The 22,665-nt window shown below is 42.0% G+C and overlaps 1 protein-coding gene across 1 annotated transcript in view; it reads left to right on the top strand.

Annotated features, from left to right (window-relative positions):
* Positions 1-328: 328 nt before the first annotated feature.
* The window catches only part of LOC307135278 (exostosin-1), a 467,770-nt gene continuing 445,433 nt past the window's right edge, over positions 329-22,665 (top strand). Inside the window, exons 1-2 of the mRNA XM_079831572.1 lie at positions 329-1,378; positions 3,280-4,356. Of these exons, the coding sequence (XP_079687698.1) occupies positions 3,389-4,356 (968 nt within the window). The 5' untranslated portion in view covers positions 329-1,378; positions 3,280-3,388. The remainder of the gene's footprint in view (positions 1,379-3,279; positions 4,357-22,665) is intronic.

Here is a 22,665-nt window from a genome sequence, read left to right as displayed (position 1 = left end):
CCATAGATGCCAGTAAGATACAATTTATCAGCACTTAAATATATTTGTGTCAGACAGAACGTAGATAAAATCTAAAATAAATTGACTTAGAACACAATTTTATAATAGAACGCATCCATTTGGAATTATTGCCGCGGTGCAGTGTGCATCAGAAGAGGGTACCGTATAGTTTATCCATGGAGATGTTTGCAGACAGTCTCTCGGTTTGTCGCGCGCGTCATGCTTTCCTCGTGTCTACGCATCTGTCGGTACTACACTGCTCTTCTTCTTGACCGTCCCTTCTCCCAGACAGCTTTCTCTGCTAAATAACAGTGAGGACAGGCTCAATGACGGTGGGGGGTTCAAGCTCACAGAGATGATGAGCGGATTCACCAACTCTCCTCAGAAGCTCGTGCTCCACGCCTGCTGATTCTGAAGGAGAAGACTTGCGGGGATTGTTTGTAGAGGCAGGCGTGCGACAGAAGGTGTGCGTGTTTTCGCGGGCTTGTCCCGGTAAAGATGCGCTGGAGTGAAGTGACATTCAACTGGCAACAGCGTTAACTTTAACGCCATGTGCTTGCATTTGTAGAGGTATCGATACAGATGAATTATCAGAGAAATGTCATGCGAGCGAAATTGGGGTTCGTCTTGGAGTCTATGCACGTGGTCCCACTGGATTGACTCTGGATCAAACTGTGACTGACAGCTAACTTCAAATTAAACCAAACCAAACCTCTGGAAGGACTGCGATTGAAACCTGTGGTTGAGGCTAGATTATCCGATGCTGTCAGAGTCTCAAGGATGCTGTGAGACCACGAGTGGCGTGATGAGAAGTTTCGCGTTGGGTTTGGAGAGTTGTAAAAGCAACTTGAGCGTTCAGGATGTCTCAGGAACTCTGCAATGGATTTTACTCTAAAACCTGCACATTTATCCAGAGAGATAGGGGTGGATAATCCTCACGTTCGTAGAAGGATTTTCGATTCTGGAGATACGCAAATCTGTAGGCTGATTTCATGATGTATCGAGATTTGTGGATGGAATGTGATATAAAGAAGACTCAATGGATTTTTTGAAGGTGCACAGTGATCGCCACGACAAATGTGTCGAATGTAAAGATATAAACTGACAACAAACAACACGTTGCTTTATCAGGGTAATGGACTCGGACAGCGTATGTTTTTCTGTCAATTTCACTTGTAATCGCATTATTTATAGACTGACGAAGGCTACATAATCACAGTCTTCGCTTTATGAATACAGAAATGGCTGGCAAATACTCCTGCACAACTCATAATAATGCGCTGACTTGAAAGTGCTTTAATTTATTAGATAAAGTTGAGAATCATTGAAGGTCTTCTACTCATCATTAGATGACTGACGCTTCAACAGGTGACAACAGGTAAAACATCGGTCTCTGTTTTAGTTTGTTCAGCATATGATATATAAATCAATTTATATTCAGGTAATTTTAATTTACTGTATTTTATATATTTTTAAATACTGCCTTAGTTTCTGAAGTTTTCAAGTGAGGTGAACAGCCAGTAAAATGGTTTTGCTATAATAGCTTCACTGAATAAATAGAGATTTTTTCTTTATATCATCTTTATAAAGTGGGTGTGTATTTTTTGTATGTATAGTCAGCTTGTTTATTTTTACCATGTTTTTGCAGGGCTGGACTGGGGATAAAACTGATCATCCCACCCGGCCCATGAGTTTCTCCGTGAATGCTTTTGCTGGGGATTGGGCCTTAAATAGGAGTAGGATACTTAAAACAGGACTGGAACAAATCATGATAGGCCTAGATATTATTGAATTTACTGCAACAAACTTAATATTGCATTTCTGTCACATAGAAATGCACTTGACAATAAAACACTGATTTTGAGCTAGGATGCTGTAAGTTAAATTTACTGTTATTAAATTCTGTAATTACTCACCCTCAGGATTCCAATCCTGTAGCCTACGACTTTCTCTCTTCTGTGAAATACAAAAAGAAGATATTTTGAAGAATGTTGGTAATGTTGATAACCAAACTAGGACATCTTGGGGTGAACGATCCCTTTAAAAACAACATTTGTAAAGAGTTAACTCCTAATGTATTTAAGACACTGATATCTTTCATCAGGCTCTCATTGAATGAACAATTTACTTCAAATAAAATTCAGTAGAACTATTAAAAAGTTCATAAAACATTTAAAGAGCAAGTAGTCCAGAGTTTAACTGTAGTTGTATTTAACTGGAAGATCATGGTAGTCACTGATAAAACCATGCTCCTCATTACTATGGGTATATGGTTTCTAAAATAAATAAATAAATAATAATAAACTATGGAGTTTGTAATTAAAAATATTGTGAACATTTTTATTGAATACATTTCTGCAAAAAAACACACTTTACTTCAGTGTTAGTAGTTACAAGATAAATTACTATAAGGGTGGTGCTCAGGGCTGGATTCAGCTCATATTGTGACAGGCAAGATAACTTGTACAAGACAAATACAAGAAAAACCAGTGGGCTGCTGTCACTGCATGATGGGCCAGTCCTTGGCAAAAACAAAACAAAACATTGTATCAGCCCCAAAGTGCGTCGGCCCACCGGGAAAATGCCCAGTATGCCAGATGACCAATCCAGCCCTGAGGTTACAACTGTAAATCTTTGAAGCCATGGCACTTTAGTAACTAACTATGTAACTAGTATATGTGTCAATGTGGGTTACACTTTATTTGAATGTTTCATTGTTACAGTGTAATTATATATTTAAGTACTGAGTAATATTAATTAAGTACATGTACTTACTAGAGGGTTAAGGTAGGATTAGGATTTGGTTGAGGGTTAGTTGCATGCAATTATGCATAATCTACTGTTATTACTATGGTGAGTACATGTAACATTTAACAAGGACACTGTAAATAAAGTGAATAAAGTGATAATAAAAAATTCTCAAAAGATAATAATTATTAAACATGCTCAAGTAGGGTCTTCAGTAGGGTCTCAGTTATTCAGTATTCAGTTCGGTTTACAATTTAAAAATGCATCTTTTGGAAATCAAGTAGGCTAAACCTTGTGCAAAAGAGCTCATTTGATTTAGACATATTTCATTATTTTACTTCATAACATTTCTTTGTGTTCAGCATTTTAAAATCCTCAAAATGTATGCTTTTTTTTTTTAATCGCATATCTCAATTTGGACAATTTTTTCTAATACAGATTGTATTTAGATGTAGTTGCAATAATAGATTCTGGATTTTCATTCTGGTGTGTAAAGCTAACATGAGCGTCTCTGTATCTCTGTGTTTACAGTGGTCCGTGCAGTATCAGAATGCTCATACTGGTATGAGAGCTGGTCCTGTGGGTTTACTGTCGACCCTCTTTGCTTCCTTCTTTTCCTGCCCTGCTTCTCGCTGTCCACATGCAGGCGAAGAAGCGATACCTGCTGGTATCTGTGGGGGCCTGTAGCCTGCTACTAGCCTACCTGTGTGGCCTACAGATCGGTGAGTTCCAGAACCAGAACCATGCAGAGCTTTATGGAGTCTCACAGATCCCCGGTGTCCCAGCACGTCTGCCTCGCTGGCCAGAATGGGTTGATCCTCCACTGCAGACATACCTGGGTGAGGCAGAGCAGGAAGAGGACGGGCCACTGCTTCTTCATCAACACACGTCTCCTCGCGAGAGACGAGAAATCCAGAAGAACATCTACAAGAGCCGACGATGTCGTATGGACACCTGTTTCGATTTCCAGCGCTGCGAACGGGGCTTTAAAATCTATGTGTACCCCCCTCAGAAAGGTGAAGCACCCTCGGAAAGCTACCAGAAGATTCTGGCAGCCATCGAGGAATCGCGGTTCTACACAACGGACCCTAATGAGGCCTGTCTTTTTGTACTGAGTATAGACACTCTAGACAGGGACCAGCTGTCCGCTCAGTATGTACATAATGTCCGAGCCCGAATTCAAAGCCTCCCTCTGTGGTACGAAGGGAGGAACCATCTGATTTTTAACTTGTACTCTGGAACATGGCCTGATTATACGGAGGAACTAGGCTTCGATATCGGCCAAGCCATGTTGGCCAAGGCCAGCACCGACATGGACAACTTTAGACCACACTTTGATGTGTCCATCCCTCTGTTTTCAAAAGACCATCCTCAGAAAGGAGGGGAAAAAGGTTATCTGATTCTTAACAATGTCCCTCCTTTACGGAAATACTTGCTGGTCTTCAAAGGGAAGAGGTATCTAACTGGCATTGGTTCTGAAACCAGAAATGCTTTGTATCATATACATAATGGGGATGATATCATTTTATTGACTACATGCAAACATGGGAAAGACTGGGAGAAACATAAGGATGCAAGGTGCGACAGAGACAATGAAGAATACACAAAGTAAGTCCAACATTTTCCTGTTTTTATCACGCTGGTGTAAGGATTGTAGCTTGTCTAGTTCAGAGGAATAGTTCAGACAAACATAAAAATTCTATCATGATGTTGTTCCAAACCTGTATGAATGTGTTTCTTCCTTTTTTTGTCCATACAATGAAAGTCAACAGCTGAAACAGTTCTTGAAAATATCTTCTTTTGTGTTCTACACATTCCAGGTTTAGAATGACTCATATCATCCAATCCCCGGATGAGTAAACGATGGCAGAATTTTTATTTTCTGTGAACTATCCTTTTAATTTGCATGTAGAATTTACAATGTCAGTTGCGCTAATGAGGTGGAGATTGTTGTTTGCTCGATTCATGTGATTTTTTTTCAGTTTTGGCCTTACTTTTTTGTTTGGTCGTTTAAAGGTTTACCTGAGTAAACAACATTGAGGATAGAGAGCAAAATGGCAGTATTTAATGTCAGAGTGATTTAGACTGTTGCTTGTTTTGTACTCTAGACTGTAGTGTTCATGTAGTTATCATGGGAATACCGCTATAAATGGAAGTGGTGTTGCATTTGTCTAGCTCAGGAAAAAAGTACTGTGGAAAAGGACTCTAGAGGACTCTTAGCCTGAAACAAAGCCAGTCTTCATCTTTTAGTGACAAATAAATGAGAGTGGTTTGTGTAAATGCACCGTTTAGGTGAGATTTATGTTATAGTGTTTAATTCTCTTCGGTACCATGATAAAAAAGTGATTGCCTTATATTATAAGGATGTGCGTGCAATGCAAATAGTTTATTTCTTTTGCTAAGATGCGGACATTGATTGCCATGTGCAGCCATCAGTGGCAGTAATATAAAAAGCAATTTCTGTGATACATTTTGTGTTTATGTGTTGTTTTGAATATTTTAAAGGGGACCTATTTATGCCCCTTTTTACAAGATACAATATAATTCTCAGGTGTCCCCAGAATGTGTCAGTGAAGTTTCAGCTCAAATACCCCACATATCATTTATATGCCCATTTTTGAGTGGAAGGAAAAGCAATCTGTTTCCGTGCATGTATCTTTAAATGCAAATGAGCTGCTGCTCCCAGAAGAGGGCGGAGCCTGTAAAGCTGGCAATAACTTACTAATGATCTGTTTGGTCTCTTTTAATTATCATCTCTATCGCAGTCACACTCACGTAATTCTTCATCATCATGAAAGTTTATTATCTGCATACATTTTAAAGCCATATCAGTCTACATTTCTGATATATGGTCTTCTGAGTGCACACACCTAAAGCATGCACACAGAAAGCTGTATGTCAGATGGCACGTCCCGTGAGTATTAAACTAAGTTCTCTTTCATATCTTATTGCGCTTAAACTGTTAAATATACAAAAGCTTATGTCAAAAACACACAGAGTTCACATAAACACAGTCGGTTATGTCTGTGACCGTAAGCAGCAAGTAAAGAAATTGCATGTGTGTATTAGATCTGTGTATTAAAGTGAAAGCAGTGTAATATACAGTACCTACTGCTAAATATGCTGTTAATATGAATCAAACAAAAGAAGAAAAAACACACTGCTCTTGATTGAATAACTTTAGTAGCTTTAATAAGAATACATTTCTTACTTGAATGCTGCTGTTAAATGCTCTGGCGAGGAGATAAACATGGCGGACTGTGTTCAGCTCACTCAGGACAGGGTCTATGCTAATAAGGGCAGAGACCGTCAGCAGTCATGGGCGGGGCCTAAGCATATGTGATGTCACATTGCATAGAAACCGCAAACGGCTTATTCTGAGACACTACTTATGATTTATGGGGATTTAAAAAAAAGCAGTGGGTGGATTTTTACCATTATAGGATGGTTGTGTACACACACTACCGACACACATTTATGTTTTTCTAATCAAGTTCAGTTTTGTATAATAGGTCCCCTGGAATTACATTTTACGTGTAGGCCTATATTAAGATATTTTCTCCAAAAGGCATCAGTATTATATTCAGCTTTGTTTTAAGTGACCCTGTTCTATTGCAATGTTGTAATGTGTTAATACACATTTATTACCATGTAATTACATAGACACAGTGGTTTTTCATTTTCTGAATGTTACAAGAAAAGCAGACTTACAAAGATAAAAATAATGTGTGTGTAATTAGGGATGATGATTTTTAATTGTGGCAGAAGCAAAGCCTGAGTGTCATTTTAAACTGTTAAAATTGTAAATGGGGCAAATAAAAAGATAAGATAACTAGATGTTAACAGCAGTCTATACAGCATAGCCTACACATTTGGAAATTAAATTAACACTCATTTTCACATTATGCATTTATGATCCAGATAAATGATACAAAACAAGAGTTATAATTTACCCAGTAAGTACAACAAATAGGACAGATGAAATCAAAGCATTTTTGGATATTACATTCGATTTACTCACTGGTTTTGCAAATGTTGTTTGGATGTCCGCATAGTTTTGACAATTTAGTGTATTAAAGTGTACTGCATTAATGTATAAAAGTAGAGTATTAAAGAGTTGTCAAGATTTGACTTTTAAGTAATTGATGGATCATCAGACTGAAGAAAGTAGGGTTAGAAGGTCTTGCAGACTCTGATACTGCAAATGAATTGAGAGGATTTCAGAGAGGCAGAACAGTCAATAATTGGCCCTCAATTGAATTAAGCAGGAGCTTAGATTACAGAAAATATCAAACACACACACACACACACACACATTCTTGAATACGGGTTCTCCATAGGTGTAATGGTTTTTATACTGTACAAACCGTATATTCTATCCACTTGCATAAAAAAACCCTACCCCTAAACCTACCCATCCCACAAAAACAAACAAACAAACAAAAAAAAAGCACACAGTATAGTATGCTTTTTAAGCCATTTGGTTTACAAGTAATAAAACTCATAAACCGTGTTTACGTTGTAATACCTGTGACAATACATTTGTGTCCTCATAAACCACTTATACCTGTACACACACACACACACACACACACACACACACACACACACACACACACACACACACACACACACACACACACACACACACACACACACACACACACACACACACACACACACACACACGTTTGGTTTTCATGTTTTATGGGGATTTTCCATAGGCCTAATGGTTTTTATACCGTACATACCGTATATTCGATCCCCCTACACTGCCCCTGCCCCTAAACCTACCCATCACAGGAGACATTCTGCATTTTTACATTTTCAAAAAACATCACTTAGTCTGATTTATAAGATGTTTTCCTCATGGGGACCTAAAAATGTCCCCACAAGGACGAGGATTTCGGATATTGCCATCTTTGTGGGGACATTTTGTCCCCATAACGTAGGGATTACCAGTCCACACACTCACACACACACACACACACACACACTAGAGCCCGACCGATAAAGGATTTTTAAGGCCGATACCGATACAAATATTTGGTCACTTAAAAATCCGATATTCCGATATATCAGCCGATATATATTAAAAATAAAAAAATAAAATAACAGAAACGCGTAAAAAAACACAAACAGATTTCCCTTATACATCAGTTATTTGTAGTTATTCATGATCCCTCAGCCTCTCTAAAATAATATGATAATGCAGTTTAAAAATAAACTTGTTTGTTTTATTGTTACAACAGAACAGAGGAACATAAAATATATTAAAGTTCTGATAAATAAAATGTATAAAAATACAAACTTAAGATATGAAACTTAAAGTCGTTTGGACGAAAACACAATAGGCTAACAAAAACAAAAAATCAAAGTTACCAGTATTAATAGATGTGGTAAGCTTTATAAATATAACTTTTAGCAAGACTGGAAAAAAAAATATTCAGTTAAGTTCTAGAAGTTCTGATAAATAACAACAACAGCAAAACATAAACTATATACAGTATAAATATGAGCCACCTTATAATTACAATGTCAACTTGCTTATCCCTTTACATGCACTTTTAATTCTATCCATCAAGCTACCACAAACCATTTTCAATCATCATTTGCTGCCTGCCTTCTAAAATCTACTAACGTTACTGATGATGACTCGTGTAATCCATTATTTGACTCGTTAATGCGGCGTCTGAACGAAGTCACGCACTTTCGTTCACTCTTCACGAGCCTAACTTACGATTTACAATGCAGAGACTGGAACTACAAATATACTAGTTATAAATACAGTAATCATTACTTTATTCAGGCAGAATAAGTTTGTTGTGTTTTTCAAGGCGCATTAATGTTAGCGGTCTCCCACTGATAGCCATGGCATTAGCTAGCTTTGTGGTTAGCGTCTATGATAAGTTATAATTTAGAAATATGTATACTTTTTCAAAATAACGGGCAGGGGAGAGATGATACGTCTCATGATGTCAAACTGTCAGACTATTAAAGAAATACATTTTATTCAGTCACATTGTCCGAGGTAAAATAAGTCAGTCAACTGTAACCTAGCGTAATTACCAGCTCTCTTGGCTTACATGTAACAGCAAAACTGGACTTGGCAGTTACAAATTGTGTCATGTTATTTGAGTTAAGAGAACTGATGGGGATGTTCTTTTAACTGTTATTCAATTCAAGCAATGTATGTCTCGTTGCCAACTTACATGCATTTCGCGGATGATCTGTGTTGTGAATGCAGCGCTCAGAGCGCTGAAGCTCAGCATGACTCTGCTGGATCAGCTGGTGGTGTTGCCAGCCGGCACGTTGTAGAGCGCCCTCTGGTGGACAAACTATGAAACGCCAACACTCAATGTGTTTGAGCGGTGTTTCGTCCGGTTTTTTATTTTTTTAAAAATATTCATTTATCGGCCATCATAAATGCCGATACCGATAGTTTGGAAAAAGCCTAATATCGGCCGATAATATCGGCCCGCCGATATATCGGTCGGGCTCTAACACACACACACACACACACACACACACACACACACACACACACACACACACACACACACACACACACACACACACACACACACACACACACACACACACACACACACACACACGCACACACACACGCACACACACACACAAACACAGTTCTTCTGTGTCCAGAGATGATTACAGACAGAGCATTATTATGTCACTTACTGCCTCTAGTCCGACCAACCAACATAGACACTCTGTTGCACAATTAACTCTGGTGTAAAAATATTTCTATTTTATTGCATCATATTCTGTTATATACAATATAGTTTCAGATATGTATTACTTAAAAGATTTGGAATACGCTGATATGGTTATTATAAGGAATTGAAATGGGTTGTGTTGCACTTCCGAGTGACAGTTTGTAGTCTGCATGTTCAAACAGGCATGCGTTTTTGCTATCAATGCTGTTTCTATTGTAGCCATGTGTGGTGCAGTTAGCTGGTCTATAATGCATGGTTTTTTCATACTTTTATGGAGAACAATAACAGGTGAGCTATGAAAAGGATAATTAGTGGTGTATTCTGCGTCTTAAAACATTTGCCTAGCTCTGTAATTTAACAAGCTGAGGAAGCAATATAAATCATACATTACACAAAACACAAATGCATTAAATACATAAACAACAATTATTGTAGTGCATATAAGAACAGAGATGCTTTCAAGGCCTTTCAAGGACAGTTTCACACATGTACATGTATATATGTACACCATGTGTGGGGTGTGAGCTTTCACACTGATAGTGTTTACTGATGGGGCATCACAGAGATCTTTCTCAAACGTAGTTTTTTTTTTCTTCAAACAAACATATTTCAACGTTTTAATTTTGTTATATTAAGGCTGCATTAAAAATTAAGGTGTAATAAAAACGTTTCCTTCTTTTTAAATGCCTTATATTTTATTTTTTCAGGCTAAAAATATGACAATGGATTTGTTTAAACAAGGACACAAAAGTGTCAGTAAAGAACTTGAGATGGAATATGAGTCATGATGTGAGAATAATAATTAAAAAAAAAACTCATTAATAATAAATAATTGAATATGGCATATGAAATTGTTATATAATCATACTGTCAATTAGGGAAGTACTAAATAAAAAAGAAATGTTTATGACCCCACTTATTTTTTTTAATTGTTAACATTGCATGGCATGAACATGGCAGATTCTGCAAGGTGTAGTGTATGTAAACTTATGACTGCAACTGTATATGTACTTTTAGAATAGAAATGGATAGTGGACAAATCAGAATCAGAATCAGAAAGAGCTTTATCGCCAAGTGTGCTTGCTGTAGGGTTTTAGGGTTACATATTATATTTAAATCAAAAATTAGCTCAATAGGGAATTGTGGGTATTAATATTTAGGGATTTATGATCAATCATAAAGGGTTATAATCTAATCACCAATCTCCAAAATCACCCAAAATGGGAATACCTCACCTTGGTATTTATGCAATATAATATATATATATATGGTTAACAACAATTTATTGTGATTAACTACAGATATATCTATATTAAATAATCACAGAATAACCTCAAGGGAGTTGATTCAAAATTCCTCTCCGTTCCGTTTAAAGGACGAGTGGAGACTCCTTATCCACTCACCAGGTCTATTCTTCCTACCCAATTTTCGGGAAGCTTATCCCTCTGGCCACAAAGGACAAACTTTCCGAGTTATGGTATTAATTAAAGCATTCAACGATGCTTATAAGAGCTCGTAGCTTAGATCTGACATTAAAGGGACTCGTGTTCCGTGAGCAAACAATGACAATCAAAACGTGGATATCATGGTTTTAATGAAGACTAATACTACGATTACATATGACTAAATAAAGAATACATGTATTTACAGAATAGTGGAAAGTAAAGCGGAGGATGGAAAGGATAGAAATAGAGGAAGGGCAGAGGAGAAGGGAAAGGAAGCAGGCTAGGATCGTGTCCGATCCGACACCTTCCCGAACCATTAGAGCCAGCAAGAACTATATCACCTTAAACAGGGGTACAATCTTAAAACGCATCTAAATTTCGGTAGAATTGATACTTGCATGGTTTCTTGGTGTTGTGTTAAGCAAGATGCGTGCGTTAGCGTTTCTCAGAGTTTCCGTGCGCTGACGCGCTCTCTCTGTTTGGTTCTTCCGGAGCTTCGTTGGTCCACGGGACTTTTAAAGGTGTTTGGGAAGGGAGCATCTTGAAAGAGAAAGTTCATCTCGTCCAGCTAGTTCCTCGGTCTGGTGGAGCGCGCCGCTGACTGCGTCGCGGAGCGCGTCGATCTTCAAAGGAAACATCAGCTTGGCTGGACCGCGCCGGCTCGCAGGTCGAAGCCCGCGAGCCGCGCTGATGAGATGGGAGGAAAAGGAAATTTGTCTCGTCGGGGTCCTTGGAAGTTGACTGAGCCCCGATATGCTTGTGTTACTGTCTTTTGAGATCCATTAAACTACGCCCACTTTCCCGGCGGCAACCAATCGTTGGTGTGAATTTCAGGCGGGAGAGAGTTTCTTTGTTCTGACTTTATTACTCAATGGAATGTTCTTGCCGGGAGCCAGAATTAGTAAAGTTTCGCTCAAAAAGGGCTAAACCTACTAAAAGGTACATCTCATAATCATCTACTTTGCACCACTGACTGGGACAAAGAAAGAGAAACCTTTAGACATCAAACATGCCTGTGTTTAAATGCATGAAAGACAGTGTATCTCTTTTACAGAGCCATTTTGAGCATTTAGGATTAACATCACACACACATACAAATATATACTTTGTGGTCAACATACATATAACACAAGGGTCATCACATATTTCTGGGATGGTTAAATTAAAGGCTAATATGAAGAGGAATACTTGTGTGTGTGTGTGTGTGTGTGTGTGTGTGTGTGTGTGTGTCTGTGTGTGTGTGTGTGTCTGTCTGTGTGTGTGATAGGAATCTATTTGAAGTTCCTCACAAGGTGATAACGGCACGGCCTGCGTTGTCTCTGCTGGTCGTAAGGGTGATAGTGCGGCCATTTGGCCAGCCTCAACTGGCACCACTACACTCATTTATATGCTAATACTAATTCATAGGCAGAGCTGTGCAAAAGATCTGCATCTCTGGTGTTTCTCGAACGACCCACCACTTTGATCTCATGTCAAGAGCGACTCCAGACGCTACAGTCCCCCTTTGTCATGTGACGACGTCCGGTTGACCTCGTCGGATGACAGTTGTCGTTTTGATCGGATGGTAGTCGAGTGGGATCATGATGGTCAGATGGCAGGTGGATCATGGTGGTCGAGTGGCAGGTGGTTTCTAATCGTTCCAAGCCTTTGGTTCCTCAGGCTGAGGGTCCATCCTGATGAGGTTTGGCCTTGTCTCTGTCTTGGTACCTCCCTTCCGTGGGTTTCGTTTGAATCCCAGGAGGAGAGAGGCTGTGTTCTTGGTCATGGACTCTCGCATCTCGTGGACCCTCTTGACTAGGATGAAAGCCAGGCCCAGTGTCAGGGTGTGGCATGATGCTGTAGCAAGGTAAAGAGCTGTGTCGATGAGAGTGATGTCAATTGGCTAGGACCCCCTTTCTTAATCTTTAGTTCCAGTTCTGGATCTAGAGTGAAGTTGTGATTCTTGAAGAAGGATGGGGTTTCCAGCTCTGACCAGTACTCTTCACTTGGGAGGTATTACGATGCCAGATCATCAAGGTGGAGGATGGTACCCTTTGGTACGTGAATCCACACACTCTGGTCGTTTGTGTCCCCTGGAGTAATGGTCACTCCACGGCAGATAAGGCAGGCAGCAGCCAAGTTCAGGTCTCTGACCTTGTGCAACAGGTGTCGAGGCAGCAGGTGCCATGACGGTGCGTCACCTGTCATCCTGAAGTCCGTCTGTGTGGCGCAGGTTTCTGCTTGTGGTCTCAGGAAGTGGTAAGGGGTCTATGTGGCCTGAAGAGGGTTTCAGACTGACCTAGTGCTGGTGACAGGAGGGAAGCAGGTAGTTGTTAGCCTCTCAGTCACGAGAAGTCCGAAGGATCGGAGTTCTGCTCTGCTTCTTGTAGCAGTGCTGTTGTGAGCTTGCCTGAGCTGTGTGTGGCAAGGAGTTGGAAGCTTGTCCTTTGCAGTCCTCATCTGGTGAGTCCTGTTTTCAGGGGCTATTTTGCTGGTGTCAGCAGCTCCTGTGACCCTGAGATAGTAGTGTCCAGCTGTCCTTGTGCCGCCTCCGCTTGACAGCTGCGTGAAGGGTTTGGCAGAGGGCGTTGTTGTCGACGGCTGTGGGACATCCTGTGGTGTGCGCAGGGTGGACGCGCTGTCTTCCGTGGCTCCGCCCAGTGGCTTGTCTGGTACTTGGCGTTTGCCATAGTGACAGTTCTGCATGTGTTTGATCTGTCCAGCTGCTCTCATGGTTCAACAGCTGTCTGAGCCACTTCAGGTGTAGTTTGTCAATGTGCTGGTGAGTAGTGTAAGTTCTGACAAAACTAGAGTCTCTTGTTTGATGCAGCAGGGTCGTCTGACACCCAGTCACAAGTTCCAAAGTAGACACATGAGTTGATTCATGCGGGGTGGCTCTGATGGTCATGAGCACCAATGGACGTTTCACATCCCAGTCTTTCTGGTTGGCAGACACATACTTTCTCAGCATGCTGGCCCCAGCTCAATTGGTTCATTCAACTTGGTGTCGTTGGGTGCTCAAAGACATTCTACTCACTTGGAGAACTGGCATACAACTGTGAGGAAGTACTTGTGGTCCCTCGTCGATCTGGGAAGGGATCCCGTCCAGTCTATTTGAAGGTATGACCACGGGACTGTGACTCTTCTGCGTTGCAGGGGCTCTGGGGTTTGGGTTTGCCGGTTAGAATTGTCAGCAAACCAGACACTTCTCTGACATACTCTGACACGACTTGCTGCATGCCAGGCCAATATTTCACTTGCTTCTGTGTCTTGTGGCTCTGGTACCGTGGTGTCCGGCACATGGTGCGTTGTGGGCATACATTTAGCATTACCCCCCTTTTGACACTGTGGCATCACAAGCTTTAGCGCTGTGAGGGCGTCAGAGGCATACCCCAGAATGTTTGTTTTCTCACGCAGCATGTGTTTGCCGTCATGCGGTCGTCTGAGGCCTGTGGTAGCGGTGAAGTCAGACATCGTGACAGGGTGGTTGGAGGGGTCTGAGAGGTGGTTACTCATAGCTTTTATGGCAGTGTCAGAGGCTTGCATGTCAGCTGTGTCATTTATGGAAATTGTAGAGCCAGCGTAAGCGGCTGTGATGTTGGAATCGCCGCAGGAATAGTCAGTTTGCTGCGGGTTATTGCAGCGCCATCACGGGTGGTTGCGTGGGTGGGAGGTGACCATGGATTGCCGTGAAGTGTGCCAGTCTTGGCCAGGGAATCAGTTTGGTCATTCAAGTCTTTGTCAAGGCCGGGTTGCCTTGAGTGTCCTGTCACCTTTTCCCGGTGGACAGTCATGTCGTGTGTTCTTGTGATGTCATCACACGCGTCGAACAGGTGTTGGGCATGCTTCGTTTCGGAAGATGTTAAACTCGGCTGGTGAGTTGGCATAGCCGATTGGGCACCTGGTGAAAGTACGCTGTCGGTTGCAGAAGGTGAAAGACAGCTGGTGCTGCAGTATCCTGTTCGTTGATTAAAGTACAGACTCTTGGGATGGTCTGGCCTGGCAGGAGGTTTTCAGGCTTGGCAGGAACCACAGGGGGCTGTGATGTCAGTGGGGCTCACATTACCTCATTGGTAAAGTCCACATGAGCCTTGAGGCGAATCAAGGGGTCTGCTTCTATGTAGACGTTATGCAGTGGATCTTGAAGGACCAGGATGTGGTGTGTGAGGCACTGATCGTTCCATTTCAAGTTCAAAGTGCAGGTGCCCTTGACAGTTACCATGGTTGTTAGGCAGGAGTCCAACGGGCAGTGGGTGCACTTGCTTGCAGATGGAAGGTTGGATGTGTCTTTCATGAGGGCTTTGAACAGTGCTAGACTGATGGCTGAGTTGTCTGCCCATAGTGAGAGTATGATGTCTGTAGTTGTTACATCATTCAGCTGGAGGTCAGTCATGACCTTGGGGCAGTGAAAGTCAGAGTCTATGGTGAGTTGAAAAGTGCAGAGTAGCGAGCTTGAACTTTGCTCTGGTGCTGAGACAGTGTTCTCGCGGCGGGTTGCAAGATTTCTCGTGACCTCTGTGACCTGACAGTCTGGCTCAGGTGATCTGGGTGGCTGGAGAGGCAGAGGTTCTCGTACTTGAGCCCAAATCTTTAGCTGTATGAAGTCTAGTAGGGGCTCAAAACGATCTAGCAGATCTTTGCCGACGAGAAAGGGGTACGTGTCCATTGGTTAGATGTACACTGGGTGTACCAGACTCATTAGGCCCATCGTTAGCTGGATGGGAGCTATCTGTTCAAGTTGGATCTCATTTTGGCTGTATGACTGCACATTCAACTCACATTTTGGGATTTCAGAGTTCGATTGTTCAGGAAGTGCAGCTGTCAGCTAAGGGAGTTGAGCGACGCTGTCACTTGGTGATGAAGTCTCTGGATCTTTGGACTGTGGTTTGTGCGGTGCTTGGTTCCGTCGGAGAGCAGTCAGGAAGGACGTTTGGTGCCGGTCTTGGTCACAGTCGTAAGCTGTCTGGCCTGTCCTTCTTGTCTCCCTTGCGAGAAGTTCTTTCAGAATCCTCAGGATCTCTGCTGACTCAGATGAAGCTGCACCGTCTGGCTCTGGTGAGTGCTCAGACTTGGGTTCGTTTGGGGCGAGCCGTTCCGCCGCTGGCTGTTTGGGCTAGGGGTGCTGTCATTTCTGGGCTGTCGGCTGGCATCTCACGCGGCTCCACCTTTGGGTGGTTAGACAGACGTGGCTTGTCTCAGAGTCTTTCAGAGTGCTCGGACAGGTGCTTAAGACGGGCACCGTGCCAGTTGCGCTGCTCTCTGCTGGCTTGGAACGGTCTTGCCGGTTACAAAGTCTGTCACTGCGTTGTTGCAGGGCGCCCCCTGGAGCCAGCTCTGAACGGTGATCAGAGACAGGGTAAACCATTAGATTTCTCACAGTCTTTTCAGAAACAGTCTTTTTGGTCGGCAGTCCCGTAGCTGTTGGTAGTCCAGCTTTACGGTCTCATGTTGTAAGTGAAAGTTCATACCCTGCAGGGTTTGGGGTGAAAGTTGAGATGTTTCTGGCCAGCTTGTAGAGTTCTTGGGAAGCCATGATGTGCCTGAGCATGATTCTCTGGATTGGCTCCCACCCCCTTTGCTGCTGGTGGGGGCCTTGTGGCTGCTGGCTGGTGACAACCTGGGCAGTGGGCTTTCACCTTTTTTTTTTTTTTTTTTTTTTGAACCAAATCTTGGACCTTGGCATGGGCGTTTGCAAGTGGGTTTCACAAGCTTTGGCCTTGCTGTTTCTTTCTTTCAGTTCAATCTTTGCTCTTGTTAGGAGAGCTTCACCTCGTTGGAGTTTTTCTTTTGGTTCCTCTTCGGATTCTTTCTCCAACTGCTCTCTGTGCTTGTCTCTACACGAAGTTCTGCCGGGGCATTTTGGAGTCTCTCAACTTCCTCCCGAAGTTGTAGGTCCGTTCCGTCCTTCCGTCCGCGTCGGTCCTGGGTCTCGAGGAGTAGCTGATCTAATCGACTCTGCGCGTGGTCCTGGTTCCTACGGGCCTCCTCGGCATGGAGCTTCAACGCTGCCGTTCTTGGCTCAGGGGCTGCAGGTCACCGTGGCTTTAGGCAGGAACGCAGTCGTCCTGGTGCTCGATCAGGTCTCGACGTGATCCCAGCGGCGGTGGGGCTGGATGAACGGGACACACCGCTTACTGTGGGCAAGAGAGAGACAACACAAAAGAGGCCAATGCAAGTCCGTATAGGGTGTAGTGCTTATAGCCATATGTGACTATTTAATTGTGTGTGCAATTTTGGACTAACTGGTGCAGACAGTTAGTGGAATCTAGGCCGTGCACCTGTTGTCTTGGCCGTGAGCGGCCAGGTGGGGCCGATTTGTGTGGGTGAGTGCCGGATTTAAATAACAATTTTGACAGTGCGGTAGCCTAGTGGGTCATTTACTGACACTGGCTCCTGATCGTCAATCTATTATTCAGCTTTCCTTGATGGCTCTCATAGGTTCTGTCTTTAGGTGAACTGGAAGAAACTAAACAACAGAATAGTAGAGTAGAAAAGAAAAGAAAAGGGCGAAATATCCAAGAATACTAAGAAGGCACGAAATAAAACAGAATGAGAACATAAGAGATAGATATGGGAAGGCTCTAAGCTTAATACCAATGCTAGGGTTTATGACAGGGCCAACGAGTGAGGGGGCGCTGTTGAGCTATAAAGCCTTGGGGAAAGTTATGGCTTACAAAAAAAAGAAAGGTGTGGCCAAACACTTAAGTGACCGGGAATATGTATATTCTAGGGCTTGCAATAAGTGAATGGGCTTATTTAACTTACTATGCCTGGGGTGAATCGGGGTCGCTTCAGGTGAGAACCGATGGTGAGGTCAATCTCGCCGGCGGTCCCTGGACACTCGACCGCGGTGTTCCCAGATCCTCGTCCCTTGGTACCACGGTGCGCCCACTCAAACAGCGTGTGACTTTTAGCATGACTGGGCAGCATTCAGGTAAGTTTGGTCAACGGCCAGACTGAAGGGTTGAAATTGGGTTTCCTCTGAAATCCCTTTGGAGTCCAAACGGAGGATCAGAGCAATTAACCAAGATGCCCTTGAGCGGTTCAGTTGGACTCGTTGACTTCTCCCTGGAGTGCCCGAAATGCTTAGTCTGCTGCGTGCCGCCGCCAATGGTACGGAGACAGGTGTCTGCGATTCACACACGACCGGTGTCAGTTACGCAGGCCAGGTGACTCCACTCACCGGAACCCAGCCAGAAGACAACCGGAAATTCACCACAAGCACTAGGGGAGGTACTACCTGTAAATATATAAATGGCTAACAAGGAAAACGTGACATCAGCTTAGCTTAAACTTGTTTGAACCAAATCCAAATAATTCTGTAAAGTGAGAGAGGTAAAAGACTATTCAATGAATAGTACTAAAACATAAAATGATGATAATGTTGGTAATTATCAGAACAACCTTGAAAAAGGGAGAAATAGAATTAATTAAATTAATCTATTCAGAAATGGAGCCAAAGGAGAAGAGAGAGAGGAGAGCCAACTTATGAGAGTGCCCAACAGGGGGCGTGCTACTGATAAGTGGCTGTCGCAGGCTGAAAAGAGAAGGCTTAATTTAAATTCAGGTTCAAACTTGCTTAAACCAGAATTTAAATAAGTGCAGGGTATCAGACTGGTATGAAATGGAAGAAACCAATTGATAAACAAATAACAATAAAAAGGAAAGAAAAGAACAGACAGGCAAAAATAACTCCAATTGAAACAATGAGAAAGAAAGGGAAACTGACTTAGCAGGAGATGTCACAAAAGGGGCCCATTCCCCTTAGGTAGCATCACTGGCTGAAAGGAGAACTTAATTTAAATTCAAATTCAAACTTTGTTTAAACCAAATTTAAATAAGTGTGAGAAGTCATTGAACCCGAAAGATTGAATGATACCAAACAATAGCAATAACGGGAAATAAATGAAAATAATTATAATAGTAAACAAATAAAATAACGACAGTTCGCTTGAGAGAGTTTAATAAGGCAAACATCTGCAGACGTCCACAAGATGGCGTAGTGGAGTCAAGCGTGGGTAATTTGAGAGGTGCAGCACACCTAGCGGGCTGCCCCCTTGTGTTACTCGGAGGTATTACACTACCCAAAATTAGGTGATTATGAAGCTTGAGCGTCCGACAATGGGGAGGGTCCAGCTTCCTAACGCAGCAATTTAACTGCAATCACAAGTGTGAAGAGAATTTGTTTTCAAATTTCCTTTGTGCCAATTTTGAAACACAGAGTGTGTGGACGGATTTATTTACCGCATATATACACAAATGTAGAACAGAGCATTTTCTCTGCAACAAATTTTAACGTGATCAAGGTTAAAATAAAATACTCCCATTCACACATCAAGCAGATACTGGCCAGCAGTTTTTTTCTGGTTGATTTGTGCAAGGTGTGCGTTCTGGTTAGCTATGCCAAAACTCCACCTAAGGGGGTGAGATCGCTAGCGATTGATAAGGCCTTTTATAAAACGAATAAGAGGAATACGCTCAAATCGTCATCACGCTGAAAGAAGATTTCTTCGTTCTAACAGGTGGCATCACGCACAGGTGGCATCACGCACAGGTGGCATCACAATGAAAGAAGATTTCTTCGTTCTAACAGGTGGCATCACGCTCAGGTGGCATCACGCACAGGTGGCATCACGCTGAAAGAAGATTTCTTCGTTCTAACAGGTGGAATTGATAATATTAAAATGTTCTGCAAAAGAAGTTTATTTCCCTTTACAGAGACAGTTTTAATATTATGAACTGCAGTTTCTTTTTAACAATTAACAGTGACCAAAATGTTTGACAAAAATAGACGCTGTTAACATAGGACTAACTGAAATGAGCTTTGGGCTTTTCAGTTACAGATACGTGAGTTCGCGATTGCGACTTGTCTCACTGAAGCGCGCATATAAGACAACAATTAACACAAATGATATACGGATAAAATTGACAAAGTTGCTCACAAAACAGAGTTTAGAATGTGCCCGCATTCTCCACCAAAAATATGTAGGGTTTTAGGGTTACATATTATATTTAAATCAAAAATTAGCTCAATAGGGAATTGTGGGTATTAATATTTAGGGATTTATGATCAATCATAAAGGGTTATAATCTAATCACCAATCTCCAAAATCACCCAAAATGGGAATACCTCACCTTGGTATTTATGCAATATAATATATATATATATGGTTAACAACAATTTATTGTGATTAACTACAGATATATCTATATTAAATAATCACAGAATAACCTCAAGGGAGTTGATTCAAAATTCCTCTCCGTTCCGTTTAAAGGACGAGTGGAGACTCCTTATCCACTCACCAGGTCTATTCTTCCTACCCAATTTTCGGGAAGCTTATCCCTCTGGCCACAAAGGACAAACTTTCCGAGTTATGGTATTAATTAAAGCATTCAACGATGCTTATAAGAGCTCGTAGCTTAGATCTGACATTAAAGGGACTCGTGTTCCGTGAGCAAACAATGACAATCAAAACGTGGATATCATGGTTTTAATGAAGACTAATACTACGATTACATATGACTAAATAAAGAATACATGTATTTACAGAATAGTGGAAAGTAAAGCGGAGGATGGAAAGGATAGAAATAGAGGAAGGGCAGAGGAGAAGGGAAAGGAAGCAGGCTAGGATCGTGTCCGATCCGACACCTTCCCGAACCATTAGAGCCAGCAAGAACTATATCACCTTAAACAGGGGTACAATCTTAAAACGCATCTAAATTTCGGTAGAATTGATACTTGCATGGTTTCTTGGTGTTGTGTTAAGCAAGATGCGTGCGTTAGCGTTTCTCAGAGTTTCCGTGCGCTGACGCGCTCTCTCTGTTTGGTTCTTCCGGAGCTTCGTTGGTCCACGGGACTTTTAAAGGTGTTTGGGAAGGGAGCATCTTGAAAGAGAAAGTTCATCTCGTCCAGCTAGTTCCTCGGTCTGGTGGAGCGCGCCGCTGACTGCGTCGCGGAGCGCGTCGATCTTCAAAGGAAACATCAGCTTGGCTGGACCGCGCCGGCTCGCAGGTCGAAGCCCGCGAGCCGCGCTGATGAGATGGGAGGAAAAGGAAATTTGTCTCGTCGGGGTCCTTGGAAGTTGACTGAGCCCCGATATGCTTGTGTTACTGTCTTTTGAGATCCATTAAACTACGCCCACTTTCCCGGCGGCAACCAATCGTTGGTGTGAATTTCAGGCGGGAGAGAGTTTCTTTGTTCTGACTTTATTACTCAATGGAATGTTCTTGCCGGGAGCCAGAATTAGTAAAGTTTCGCTCAAAAAGGGCTAAACCTACTAAAAGGTACATCTCATAATCATCTACTTTGCACCACTGACTGGGACAAAGAAAGAGAAACCTTTAGACATCAAACATGCCTGTGTTTAAATGCATGAAAGACAGTGTATCTCTTTTACAGAGCCATTTTGAGCATTTAGGATTAACATCACACACACATACAAATATATACTTTGTGGTCAACATACATATAACACAAGGGTCATCACATATTTCTGGGATGGTTAAATTAAAGGCTAATATGAAGAGGAATACTTGTGTGTGTGTGTGTGTGTGTGTGTGTGTGTGTGTGTGTGTCTGTGTGTGTGTGTGTGTCTGTCTGTGTGTGTGATAGGAATCTATTTGAAGTTCCTCACAAGGTGATAACGGCACGGCCTGCGTTGTCTCTGCTGGTCGTAAGGGTGATAGTGCGGCCATTTGGCCAGCCTCAACTGGCACCACTACACTCATTTATATGCTAATACTAATTCATAGGCAGAGCTGTGCAAAAGATCTGCATCTCTGGTGTTTCTCGAACGACCCACCACTTTGATCTCATGTCAAGAGCGACTCCAGACGCTACATTGCACACACAAAGAATTTTTCTTGGTGCTGAAGCTTCCAGTGCACATACACTCTTAAAAATAAAGGTGCCAGGAAGAACCAAAAAGGGTTTTTCACGGTGATGCCATAGAATAACCATTTTTGGTTTCCTGAAGAACTGTTTTGTGAAAGGTTCTTTAAAGAACCATTTTTTTTCCTAACCATTTTATATTCGAAAGAAACTTTTTGTGCTACAATGAACCTTTTGTGCAATGGAAGGGTTCTTTGGATATTAAAGGTTCTTCATGGGACCATACACCCTGCCAAAGAACCATTTAAGAACCTTTATTTTTAAGAGTGTATACAATACAAATACAACAGTTTGAACTAGAGAAAGTGTGAAACGTTTTTTTTTTAAATAGAGTTTGTTTTTTAAAACTCAACAAACTAAATATGTTTTCTGTTGCGTGTGACGCATAAAGTAAGGCCCTGTTTAAACTAGTGTGTTTTTGTTTTAACACAGTGTTTAAAAAGGAAAACATTCCTCGTCCATACTGCCATTTCCACTGCATTTCAGAAACGATCTCCGTCCACACTACACGACCCAAAAAAGCATGTCACATGACCATTCATGCACACTGGGCATGCGCATACAAGTTTTAAAGATGCCGATTGCTCTAATAATAACTTGTCTCTTGTGCATGTAGGCAGCTGCAGTATTAGAAAATGCATTAACTGCACAATGGCTGCTAAAAAGGACAACAAAGCTTGCAATTCCGTCGATTATTGTTTGCACAGTTGTTGAGGCTGGTCTGTTACAGAGCCGTTGAGAGAGACAGATCTGGTTTGTTATTGTCGTGTTCCAGTAATGTAATGGTCATATTATAGAGGCTTGACAAATCAGGGAAGGATACGCAATGATCCAGAAGACCTAATCAGAGAGCGAATGTGGG

This window comes from Gobio gobio, assembly GCF_949357685.1.
Source record: "Gobio gobio genome assembly, chromosome: 12".
Lineage (NCBI taxonomy): Eukaryota > Metazoa > Chordata > Actinopteri > Cypriniformes > Gobionidae > Gobio > Gobio gobio.
Note: the sequence above shows the minus strand (reverse complement) of the source record. Positions and strands in the feature narration are given on the sequence as shown.